This window comes from Carassius carassius, chromosome 22 (assembly GCF_963082965.1).
Source record: "Carassius carassius chromosome 22, fCarCar2.1, whole genome shotgun sequence".
In the NCBI taxonomy this organism is placed as follows: domain Eukaryota; kingdom Metazoa; phylum Chordata; class Actinopteri; order Cypriniformes; family Cyprinidae; genus Carassius; species Carassius carassius.
Genome location: NC_081776.1, coordinates 4191019 through 4204229, shown reverse-complemented (window position 1 = coordinate 4204229; position 13211 = coordinate 4191019). Strand labels below are relative to the sequence as shown.

At 37.3% G+C, this 13211-nt stretch overlaps 1 protein-coding gene across 4 annotated transcripts in view; it reads right to left on the bottom strand.

Moving 5' to 3' along the window:
- Window positions 1–3905: 3905 nt before the first annotated feature.
- Window positions 3906–13211, bottom strand: part of LOC132098737 (forkhead box protein P2-like) — a 107008-nt gene continuing 97702 nt past the window's right edge. For all 4 annotated transcript variants that reach the window (XM_059504890.1, XM_059504889.1, XM_059504888.1 and 1 more), the window contains 2 exons: window positions 12631–12842; window positions 3906–7337 (listed from right to left, as the gene is read on the bottom strand). In XM_059504890.1, coding sequence (XP_059360873.1) covers window positions 7193–7337; window positions 12631–12842 — 357 coding nt within the window. In that variant the 3' untranslated portion in view covers window positions 3906–7192. The remainder of the gene's footprint in view (window positions 7338–12630; window positions 12843–13211) is intronic.

The following is a 13211-nucleotide window of genomic DNA, read 5'->3' as shown; positions in this document are numbered from 1 at the left end:
ATTCAGCATTACAATTAAATCTTCTGATGTGAAATAGGAATGACACGCTAATGAAGCGAGCCAGCGAGCCTGAACCAAGACTGTCCAACATCATTATGGGATATCTCAGATGAAGAGTAATTACGTGCGGAACACTGAAACGTCATTAAAAATCTCCAGTAAGTGATTTAACCCACTATTCCTCACTAACGCCAGACTGTTTTTTTCTCCCATTTCCCTCTCCACTCCAGGCCGAACAGAAAGTTCCTCTTCAGAAGTTCTGGATGAAGGGAAAAAAAATATTCAGGGATTTAAGAGAGTGATACAATCGAGTGTCCTAATTTAATTTTAATTCGGTGCGTCGGTACTTAATACTGGTGGTACGTAATTGAAATCATTCTTTAATAAATTCTGATGAATTGGCAATTAGTTTGTGGTCTGTTTCCTGCGGTCGGCTTGAAATTGATAGCACTGGTCTGTGAGCGATATTACTCGGGACTCTTTTAAATATCAAATCTCATATTTTGATATAGATATGTTGGGAAAGTGTTTAATAGACAGTTTATCTGATTTCAGTCTGATTTGCAGTAGGGTCCCTTCCTCCCCCTCCCCTAATTTCATCGATGCTTGTTGTTAACCCCACATTCAGTTTTATTCCATCATGTCATAAACGCCCATCATGCAAGCAACTTTACCCTATTTATGCTGCTATAAACATGCACAATAGTTCTTGCATCTTAATCCAAACGCTGGTCTGCATCTTTAAGTGGCTCAATGATCTGTGATATAATGTGTCTGGGTTTTGTGGGGATGCAGAACAGCAAATCAGTAATGGGGCCATCATCAGCTGAGAGCAGGAGACGGGGTGAGCACCAGCAACCCTGAGGAGGAGAGACAGATAGACAGAGAGGGAGCCGTCCAACCCAAACATGCCTTGCAGCCATGCAATTATTTTCTGCAGCGTGTTCCAATATCAACTCCAGAGCAATGCAAATTATTTAAGACACACTTTTTCAGGAGCTGCAATTATAATAATGATGATCTCAATTAGCGTTGCCATCGCCTCGGACTATTTAGCAGGCGATTCTGCAGCCGGGCGAGTCCCTACTGGAGTGCAGGAACACAATGTCGGCTGAGCGGAGAGGGACACTTTTGGCCTCTGAATCTCTAAACCCAATTCTGATATTTTTGATATTTTTTGACGCCTTTTGTGACGAGACAACTAAATTATATGTTGTATGTGCACAGTGTCATATTAAAGATGCAGTTGACTAGCATACACAATCATTTCAACAGGCCTCACAGTTTGTCGAAAACAAACAAAAATCACGTTTAGAGTAGCGCATTTAAAATGGAAGGCAGTGTGTCTTTGCACTGGGGTGAAAGTTAAAATACACTGTTTTGAAATTATAGCCACAGAAATCACATTAAAATATTAACATGGCACTAATATGATAAAACCACATATCTAAACATGTCTGCTTAAAGTTATTACATGTATCTACTTCATGGAACCATAGAAGCAAATAAAGAACCTTTATTTTTAAGATCATATAGCACAATTAGTTTTTTTTTTATAAACTAAAGGACAAATTTAGATTATTTTCCTTGCTAATAATATATTTTGACTTACGTTAAACCCTGAACAGTCCTTTAAATCAATAAGAAGTACATGCTATTTTCATTAGTAGACTAGGACATTAGTGAATGTCTACCTGAAGAACAAAATGTATGCTGACCTATTTCAGCTTTCACAGTTCATGTGGAAAAGCCTTGCAACACTATCCCATTCTTTTATTCATTGCTCTGTAAATAACTCCACTTTATTAAAAGCAGCGAATGTGACTCACAGATACCTCTAACCACAAGCTGTTATTATTTCATGGCCTTTGAAAGAGGGGTCTGTAATGTGGCTCACACTTTAATGTCTGCACTCGCTCTGATGTTGTGTGGTACACAGCGGCCCTTGTTGCACGTCGAATGCCATCCCTCACTTGAACTCACAAACACTTCCAAGTGCATAAAAAGCATGGAAGAATAGTGTCCTGAGAGGTAGCACACTGTGGAAACTGCGTTTTGACTGGATGAAAAAAAAAAAAAAAAATCCCAGTTCTTCTCAGTGACCAGTGGAGGACCTGCTAAAAGACGGATTCATCAGTCATGATGAAACTTTTATGCATGAAAATGAGAGCCGGGCCACTCCAGAGACTTGGGTTCAATGACATCCTGCCCGAGCACCAGCTTGTGACTTTGACAAGTTTGCTTTTACCATTTTAAGCGCCTTTTACAATTTTCTTGCAAAGTTGTGTTCAACGCATTTCAATTTCAAAGGCAGAAATGAGGTTAAATCACATCTGTCTGTGTTGACCCGGAGTAAAAAGTGCTGTTTCCTTGGGAGAAGGGCTCATTTGATTAGAGTAAAAACCAGGATAAGGAATAATATCATTTAACACCCACATAAAGGTATTTAATGTTAAAAGGAATGAAAATTTCCTGAAAATTTACTCATACTTTGGCCATCCAAGATGAGATTGTTTTTTTCATCAGAACAGATTTAGTATTACATCACTTGCTCACCAGTGGATCCTCTGCAGTGAATGGGTGCCGTCAGAATGAGAGTCCAAACAGCTGATAAAAACATCACAGTAATTCTCAAGTTATCCACACAACTCCAGTCCACCAGTAAACATCGTGTGACGCAAAAGCTGTGTGTTAGTAAACACATCCATTAAGACATTTTTTACTTCCAATGTTGTTTCCAACTAAAAGAATCCTTTATTTATATAATAATTTTGACCATTGAAAGAGTCATCTTGTCTGAATCAGGAGAGAAACATGCACATATCAAGCATCGTTTACAAGTCCAAATCGACCAATATGGTTCTAAACAAATATTTCGGTGGAATTTGATGCGAGTTCAACCACAGGTTAATTTATTTTAATTTTTTTTGCACTGAAGAAAGAAATATTATGGATAGAGGATTCATGTTTTGGTGAGAAGCAAAAGTTTACATTAAAACGCCTTGATGGATTTCTTGCCAATGTGCAGCTTTTCGTTTTACAAAATGTTTGTGAGGTTTTTATCAGCTGTTTGGACTCTCATTCTGATGGCACCCATTCACTGCAGAGGGTCCATTGGTGAGCAAGTGAATTAATGCTGAATATCTACAAATCTGATACTATGAACAAACAACTCTGTACACATTGGAAGGCCTGAGTGTGAGTAAATTATAATTTTTTGGGTGAACTATTCCTTAAAATGTATAGATAAGAATGTGCAACATATGTAGGTTTAAACGTTGGTCTGTATGTTTTACCGGTCTGAAATTATTATTATTTTTGATACTTGAACTTTTGGATCACAATATGTAGAAAGGATTTCAGCGACTCGGCTGTATACAGACGCCCAGACGATATGCATTATTTCTGGGAAATAAACCGCTCCCTCACGTCTTGCTTTCAGCGTTCAAGTAAACACATGCTGCAGCTCAACTAGGGGCTCAAAAAATAGCAAATTCGCATGAAGATGAGCCGTTTCCACCACAGAAGGCCCCGGCTGCATCCCAAATAACCCTTTCAAATAAGTTCAGGCAGGCCACACTCTCCTCAGATCAAAGGCGAGGATGGAGAACATGGGCCACGTTCATCACACACACCTCTGGCTCCTCTCCTCCCATCGTCTAAACAACACCCGAGGTGCCAAGAGCCGGAACAAAGCCGTGTAAGTCGGCTATTAAAGTTTTATTGTTTTTCCCCCCACATCTTTTGTCTGAGATGTATTTGTGTTCCTGTGACGAATTCCTCCACGTTGCATAAAAGCATAATGCAGCCCCAATTTCCACAGACTGCGTCTTTGTAGAATTAAAGATATATGTGTACAAAAAAGTAAGAACTCCCTGATGTTGGAGGTAGACAGTTGCTTCAAATCCTAGTTTTGGTCCTTTATTTTATTCAGCAGTGAAAAGCCATGAATACAGAAAATAATGATGGCCGTTACAGTTCTCAATCGTGACCTCTATCGCAGAAAACCGTAACATATGGACACAGTACACGGTAATGAAAAGTATCAAAAAGGAGTCTCGATTTGAAGAAAATGAAAAGACAAAAACAACCAAAAGGTATTCACCAATTACATAAACATGTTTTTCTGCTACAGTCCCAATTTACTGTATACATAGGGGATCATATTCCCGGAGAATGATAGTTATTAGAAAAGATACATGATTCAACTGCCAGACGTAATGCTTCAGAACGTATGCACAGAGGTACAAGCAATAAATACACACATTAGGAAAAGCCTTACAGCTACGCAACGCAGATGCAGGAAAAGCAGGTTTGCTATTCTTAGCAAGCAATGAGAGAACAGTAAAAATTCATGAAATTCAGGAGAAAAAAAAAACACTGATCTTTTTAGCTTAGAAAAAAAAAATGTCTGGTAAATTCATGGGTCCACCAACATTTTTTTATGTATCTTTTTACATAATATGCACAATTATCAAAATACAGACAAAATCATCCCAGAAAAAAACCCAGACAATCCTAAAATCTATTGGAGGAGATTGCCGATCTGGAGGTTCTTCTGGTATTATGTGCAAGCAACTATTTTAAACCTTTTTTAAAATGTTTTTACAAAACCCATGCAAACTCTACAGGTAATATGCATTCTGTAGCTGAGAGTTTCTTTTGCCGATCATCATCATCATCTCCTCCCGGAAACAGTATAGCTGAGGTATGCACGCTTTATGCACTTATTCCATCAATATCCTGATGTTTTATTATACGTGTTTATTCATTCTTATTTCCAGTCCATCAAATGAATTTTGACATGCATTTTTTTAACAACACAATATCCCCTTACAGATATTTTTTTACATATTCATTCTACAAATGTCTGAGGACAAACTAGTTCAATGCAAACCTTCCACATCTGCCTTAGGGAATGTAAACTGGTGTTTTGGTGAAGTCCTGTATGAATCGGGCGGAAAAATGTGTCGGTGGCGTTTTAACAATTCATGCAACCTGCCATTTGTTCGAGTTGTGAAGAGGTAGAAGCCTTTTTTGGATTAGTGGGAGAACCCTTTTTGTATCTTCTTTCTTAAAGACGCTGTGTCCTTATATTTGGTGCCATAAAATTATTATGAATGTCATCTTCAAGTCAATTTGCTGACTCCAGCAAAGGATTTGTTCATGGATCCAGCTTCGCTGTCTTATTAGTGTGTGTGTGTGTGTGTGTTTATGTGCTAAAACTAGCAGCCAACCCTTGGGTTTGGCACAAAACGGGAACATCTGCAAAGAATGTTTCACACACAGAGACAAACTTTGACATTATTGGTTACAATACAAAGCAGTTAACTGTTTCAAATGGGGTTTCTGCATTAGAGAACTATCAAAGAAAAAGAGAGAAGAAAAGGAAAGGAAACAGGCTTTGCATTATTTTCATCTCCATCCGCTGAATAAGACGAGGCAGAAATCTGTATAACTTTGGTTTGACTGAAAACAGAAGCAAACTTTAAAGCAACAACCGCTTTTCCTCGATGACATCAGCAACGTTCAAATAAAAAGCGTTTCACCTCAAATAACTGGTTGCTACTTGTACACCATACATGGTCTAACCACAAACCTTCCCATGATCCAACACGAGCTGTATCTATTAATTATACAATGAGTCTGAATCAATGGATCAAAGCAAACGTCAGCTGGAAAAGGATTTGTCCTCTTCCTGTCATGGCTTTGTTGTTTGCTTTTACAATATAACCAAGCCACATCATTTCATAACGACTTGAAATCATGACTTTTTTGGCTTCACTAGATATCGTAAAGTTTGGTTACTATATTTTCGGTTTGGCTCTGAAGAAACTGAAAGATATAAGACATGACACGTTGGACAGTCACAATAAACAGTACCTTTCACTAGTAAAAACGATGATAAAATGGCTTACGCAAATCATACAAAAAAAAAAAAAAAAGAACACAAAAGTAACGTTTTCTGCACTTCCACAAATGATTATTTTGGTCATGATCCATTTATAGCTGCTCTCTTGCTCAAGCCGGACCACATGACGGTCGCTGAATCGAGGTCTTCCTGTTTTATTCAGGGTCGACCGACATCACGAGGCCAGAGTGAGCACTCCGTCTGTCGATCAAATTACATCAAAATCATTTTATCTTTCTACAGGGCTAAAGGAGACAATCCCAGAGGTTATTCGAAGGTAGTTGGTGGAAAAAAAAATCTTCTCTTTGTACTAGTTAAAGTCACAGAAGACTGACCAAAGAGTCTGGCGGCTTCTGTCTAAGCTATCGGCCGTTGATAGTGTTGGCTTTGGTTTCTAGCTGTTGCCTGTGACTCTTTGCAGGTAGACAAAGCTTTACAACAAGGAGGTAAAGAGACTAGAAGAATATGCAGAAACGCATCTTTTCTTTTGTGTTTTTCCTCTCAGCGTGGTGCTCGCAGCAGTTGTGACTGAAACACATTTCACATTTTCAGCAGAAACGGAGCTAGTGAGACTCGAGACCTACTTGGAGTACTTTTTTTGGATAGCTGAAACAGTCTTGATACCTTGGTTGTTATTGATGTGATTTTAAGAAATGCCATTTACAGTTGGTAGCGACTCGAAATGAACGTAAGCTAAGTTGCGGGAAGAACAAAACGACAATGACGGGGAAAAAAATTAACAACAACAACAACAACAAAAACGTCTTTTTTTTTCCTTTTTACATTTTTTGTCAACATACAGGCAGTGACACTAATTTTTGATACTACTCATGTGCAAAAAATAACAGAGCAACAACTTGAATTGAACCAGCAATTGCAATCTAACACCAGCGACTATTGTGACTTGGATATTCACAAACTTAAAACTTCTTTTTTTGGCAGTACATGTGGCCGTTGGCTTGCTCCCGTTTCACCTCTGTCTTTTTTCGGTCCGTGAGCCTTGTGTTCATGGCGTGAGGTGTCCAAACTGATTCGAACGAAATCTCGTCCTTTTGTTCATCCTTTTATGTTTATTTTTAAAAAGCAGACGTCTCATGTCTGTCCATCTGTGGTCCCTAAAGATCTGCGCTATAGATTTTCTTCGGGCCAGTCTCCAGATGCATGCTAAATAAATACTCCGCCTGCTGCGTCCAGTCTTTCTGCGTTTGCGGTGGTTGTGGATTAGTAGAGGGGCGGGGCCTGAAAGGGCCAGAGCCCTGGCGGAAGGGTGGGGCAAAATAGTCATTCCAGGTCCTCCGATAGGTTACCCTCCTCAAGCTCCCGGTACTCATCCAACTCAGGACTGTGATTGGCTGTGGTCACCAATGACATCGGACAGTCCTCGTCGTCCATGTTTAGTGGCTCCTCCTTCACGTGAATTGGAGGCCTGTGTAAGTAAAAAAAAATAATGATTATCCACAATTTAGATGGAGGTCTAGTCACATATGTTAAAGATTACATTAATGCTGCATTTATTTAATCTAGAATACAGTAAAAACTAATATTATGAAGTAAATAAATAATGGTTTCTATTTTTTTTTTATATTTAAAAATGTAATTTATTCTTGTGATGCAAAGCTGAATTTTCAGCATCATTACTCCAGTCTTCAGTGTCACAAAATCCTTCGGAAATCATTCACATATGCTGATTTGGTGCTTAAGACACATTATTTATAATTAATGCTGAAAACAGTTACTGCTTAATATTTATCTGGAAACTGATACTTTTTCAGGTTTCTTTAATGAATAAAAAGTTCAAAAGAATGGCATTTAGATAATAATTTTAATATATGTAACATGTCTTTTCTGAATAAAAATATTAATTTCTTTCAATTTCTTACTTTCTCTGAACTTTTGCATGGTAGTGTAATAATAATAAGCAAAACAAACAAACAAACAAACAGGATATAATTGGGACCTTATAAGACTATTAAAGACATATATTTTGCAATAATGACAAATCTAAATATAGATCTTAGTAAATAAAGTAAATAAATGGACATTAAATATGATTTAAGTTCAAATGATATTATTAAACGAGACGAAAGAGCCATAAAAAGCAGCACAGCTATACAGAAACACGGTTGCCAGTTTTTAGTTTAGCCGTCATTACAACAAAAATATTTGAGTGCAAAATGGAGCGATTGACGCAATCAGAATCAAGTATCCCAGGAAGCTGTCAAAACGAGTACCTATAAGCTCTGTAGTCTATAGAAAAGCAAATCGAAGATCTTATTACAAATCTGTAATGAAATAAGAAAAGTGTAAAAACTGTTACTCATCAAACCTTCAAAAAACACGCATACAACACTCCACCGGAGACACCTTTAGCTCAAGATGCCTGTGATTTCAAAGTCTCAAAAAAGCATTAACAGCAATTAAACCCCGATTAATGAAGCGTGTGTGGAAACGTGAAACCGTTGACAGTAAAATATGCTCGCCACTGAGAAGTTTACTGATGGCACCTGCTATTTAAAAGGGGGAAAAAGGAGTAGCTGCAGACCCCATTATAAATAATGGAGAAATTCTCATCCCCTCGCCCCTGGAGCAAACTGGGGGGAGTGGAGCTTTTTTTTTTATCTTGTTAATAGAAAGTGCAGAACTTCGTTAATATGCAGTGGTCGTGATGGCACTTCTCAAGTGAGGAGACAACCTGCAGCTAGACTCCACCATTAATCAACTTCAGACTGCCAGTTGCCTCGGACACCATGATCCATGTTTTTAACTCCAAATGGATGAATATCTTTACCGACTGTCAATAAATGTAGGTGAAAAAACACGGAGCGGTTTGGCGAGGAGCGGCGAGATGCTAAAGAGAGGGCGGAAGTAGGGTTACTAACAAGAATAATAACTTTGTCATACACAAACAAGGCTTAACATGATCTCGAGCCCTTGGCAGGGAGAGAGGTTTGTGCTACCATGATAAATCTGACAAAACCTAATTATTTCTGACACGTCGGATGCATCAGGAAATCCCGCTGGACTGGAGAGAGAGAATCCTTATCAACTAGTCTCTGTATTAGGCCGTGTCTGGCTGCTCTCTCCTGGGTCGCGCTCATCAATGGCACGGGGAACTTTGAATATGAAAAGAATTTTAAAAGGTACAGATTACTTTAATATTTATAGCAAAATAGATTAATATTCAGATGTGGAAGCGCCAGGATGTTTCTGTCTCCTATTCTCGGCTACGTGCACTGGAGAGAAAGGGGCGACTACACCAGACCACCACAATGATATATTTCACACCCTCAAGAAATACCTGCAAATGCGAATTAAAAAGTCCTCCTTCCTTTATTAAAGCAATTAATTCAAGCACAATGGCGTCTGGCCGTCAGACAGTGTAATCTTAAGTAATGGCATGCTTTGTTGGCATGTCCATCGGCCATTACAAGTTCTTTTTTTCTTTGTACTAATTTGACATACTTTCATATAATTTTTATAATTTATGGAATTCGTTATCGTCATTTCCTTTCGTTCTCATCATTTAACTGGCATATTAGCCATAAAAACATTAGCATAATGTTCACAACTATCTATTTTGCCATTGTAACAAAATAGTGCTATAAAAGACATTTTTGACTGTCAGTGCTCATTACTAAAGATACTTCTCGTAGTTTTAGTCATAATAATAATGTTAAAATGTTAACAGACATTTATTTTGCCATCAAAAAATAGTGTAACTTGCTGCCCGATACATTTATCACCCAATAACAAACTGAAATACACTTAGGACAAACGTATGTTTTTGTAACTGTAATTTAAAAAAAAAATGTTTTATGTAAATTCTCATAATTTTTTCTGCAATCTCAGCCACAACAATGATGTTACAATCTATTCTGGTATCAGAAAAGTAATATATAGTTAATATGTTCACCTGTGATTTCTGTCATCATAATTCGCCATATTTTTTATTAGTTTGTACATTTTACTGGTGCCACTGCCATAAAACTGAAGCTTTTATATTAGTAAACATTTACTTTGTCATCATAATTTTTGATGGGGCTATAAAAGACACCGTTGACCATCAAAGTTCACCTAACGTTTCGTTGGCCACATTTATTGTACAATAACAAACAGATATAATTAAAGATATTACGGCGAGACAAATGATCCCGGTCGGTCCGACGTTCCACTGGCCATTAAGCTCGACACAGGCCTTTACCCCTAATGTGAAGAAGCATGGCTTACAGCTTTCATTTGCATTAATTATAAATCAGCAGCATGCTTGTGAGGTTGGAAGAGGAAAGAGAGAGGAAGAGAGAGAAATGATTAGTCTTTGCCGTCCCTTCTCCACTGTATTAAGATGTCAGGATGAGTCATTTTGTGTTTAATGAGAGGCTGGCATGAGAAAATCTGGAACCTGTGTCAGTCTCTGTGTGTGTGTGTGTTTGTGGACACTGGCACAGCGCTTGAGTAAAGATGCTTCCCTTGCCCAAAATTATCAGAGACAACTATGACTGCAACACTACCAATTTCAAGCATGTTTGTGCAAGAGTGTGTGTTTAATAAGGTTCTCTGGAATGCTTGATTCTGATTGATCAGTTGCAGCAATATATATATATATATATATTCTGAGTAATTACTAGTAAATATTAATATTGAGGGGTTTCCTTTGGCACAAAAATTTGCTTTTTTTTGCAGTAAAGACTGCACATCATTCCTTAAATACATGAAGGAAAATTTGCAATATTTTAGTAATTTTACTAACATAAAGGGACATTTAACAGGATAAACAATGAGAAAATTTGTATTTTACTTAATTTTATCCATTGAAAATTCACTTGATAAAAAGTGCATTTAAAAAATAAAAATGTCAGTTTTCAATTTCAATCAGATTTTCTTTGAATTTTGCTTGCAAACTATTTCATTTTCTCCTCCAAACAAGATACATACACACACATATAGTCTGAAAGATGCCATAAATGCAACATGTTGGTCTAATTGTTCTGTTTCTCAGGAGACAAAATGTGATTATGTTGTCCTATTCATTATTAAATGCAGCCCAGAAAAAGCCACTCGCCAAACATATTTCTTCCATTTTGAGCATGCAGAGGTCATGTAACAGATTTCACCTTTATTGAGCATTTATGTCTTAATGCTTCAGCCAGGAAGAGAGAAAGTATGACAGACGGACAGAAAGAAAGAGACAGAGGGGGGTCTAGAAACACCAGACTTAACTGTGTGTTATTAAAAGTTAAATAACCTGAGGGAGAGAATACACAGGGATTCTGTCTGGATCTCAGATTTGGCCCACTTTACACTACTGTCCCATTTCTGAATCAAACACGCTCCTATTAACACACATTTTCAGAGCGTGCAGTGTGTTTTTGTAGCTAATAGGTTCTTTGGGTTGGCGTTAGCAACTCTTTGCATGAATTGTGCGCGTGCAGGTCTGACGGCGTGCAACACACTTCCCGCTGCCAGTAACGCTCGTGCTACTATCTTTGGCTCAATAAACACAGCCATCCAGCATGAGTGACATCACTGATTAGGGCGAGCACATGTTCTAGATCACCATTCCTCCGACCGGCACCGCATTAATCTTTCATCAGCCTGTGCTCTCTCTCTGTCTCCTTCTTTCTCTCTGTGAGCCATTAAAAAAGATGGAAAGGCAAAGATTCTAAAGTAATTAATGATATAGTTAGCTGCTAAATATTAATAGGAATGGTCTTGCATAAAATATAACATCTAAACCTCTGCGATGCGGACAGTGGGGTAATTACAGGAGAATCTATAATTATGGCAGCCTTCACTTCTTACCTATTTATAGGTAAGAGCTGTAATCCAAGAACCAAATGTACACTTAACCCTCAGGTCTAGATGATTTTTTATTATTTATTTGTATGCATGTGTAATTTAAATGTCATTTAGGAACCTTGCGAATATTCATACCACAGCTGATTTAATGTTAAAAACCTGAAAAACTAAAATCATTTGTATTTGTATTTTTTTTTAAAATAAGTATCACTTTAATAATTATTTTGTTATTGCTAAAGTACAATATTCAGTTGTTTTTTTTTGGCACAAAAATGTTTTGGCTATAATTTCCAAACATCATCCCATAACATTTAAGGTAAGTATTTTAAAATAAATAATATTTGTAATTATGTTATTTTATTATTGCTAAACTATAATAAATGCACATTATCTCTCAAAATGTAAAGTAAATGAGCAGTTTGAAACCCATTTAATTTCCAGGAGTAAAGGAGTAAAGAGTGAGTAAAGAGTGAGTGAATTTAATTTTAAAAGGTAATTTAGAAATTACTGAATTTAATTTGAACATAATTTAGGAACCATTTGAATACTCATACCACTGCAGAATCAGTGCTAACAAAAAAAAAAAGTGTAATTTTTTTATTATAAACTATAATTATTATTCTGTTTTATTTTTATAAACATTATTTTAGGATCTTAAAAACAAACAATTGATCACATATACAACATGCTGATGAAACTGCTCATAAAATGAATAATTAATAATAATGATATAAGTAATATTAGACAATAAAATTATAGCCCACATTTCATGATCCAATCGAATCCTGTCGGATGAAATCAAGCACTGCTGAATATATTTTATTATTATTATATTATTAATTTTATTGATTTTGTAAATCAGTATAGACTTTAAATGTGCTGTTTTATGTCTAAATGCACATGTACAGTGTGTGTGAACTCACAGTTGGGAGTGTGGGGAGTATCCGGGACTGCTGTGTCCGTTAGTGTCCAGGTGATCTAGTGTGCCGTTGAGATCTTCATGCATGCTGCCCTGTAATAGGCCGGTCGGGCTGCCGCACATCAGTCCTGGAGGACTCGCCCCGATCATACATGACGCGCTATTCATCAAGCCTGGATTACCCAGCAACGGCAAAGAGGTCTCCGCCAATGCAGCCTACGAGAGAAAGAGAGAGAGGGAATAGTTATACTCAAGCATTTTCAAGCCTTTTCAGCAGTCTGCATGTCATAGCGCACGGCTTCCAGCTCCTCCGAGATTATCTCCTCTTTTTTTATTGAGCTACTTCCAAATTATTGCTGAAGTATCAGTATGATAAAAACAAATGAGAACTGCTACATAGTGGCAGGGAAAAAACAACGGGAAAGTTTCAAAGATGGAAAAAAACAATCTCTTCACCTTACAAGACAGGCCTCAAATGAACACAGAATAAAGACAGCCTGAGCATCCACATGATAAAGAAACCATCCAAAACTTTACCTCAAAACTGTCAAAAAAAAAAAAAAAGACTTGACATTTTTGCCTCCT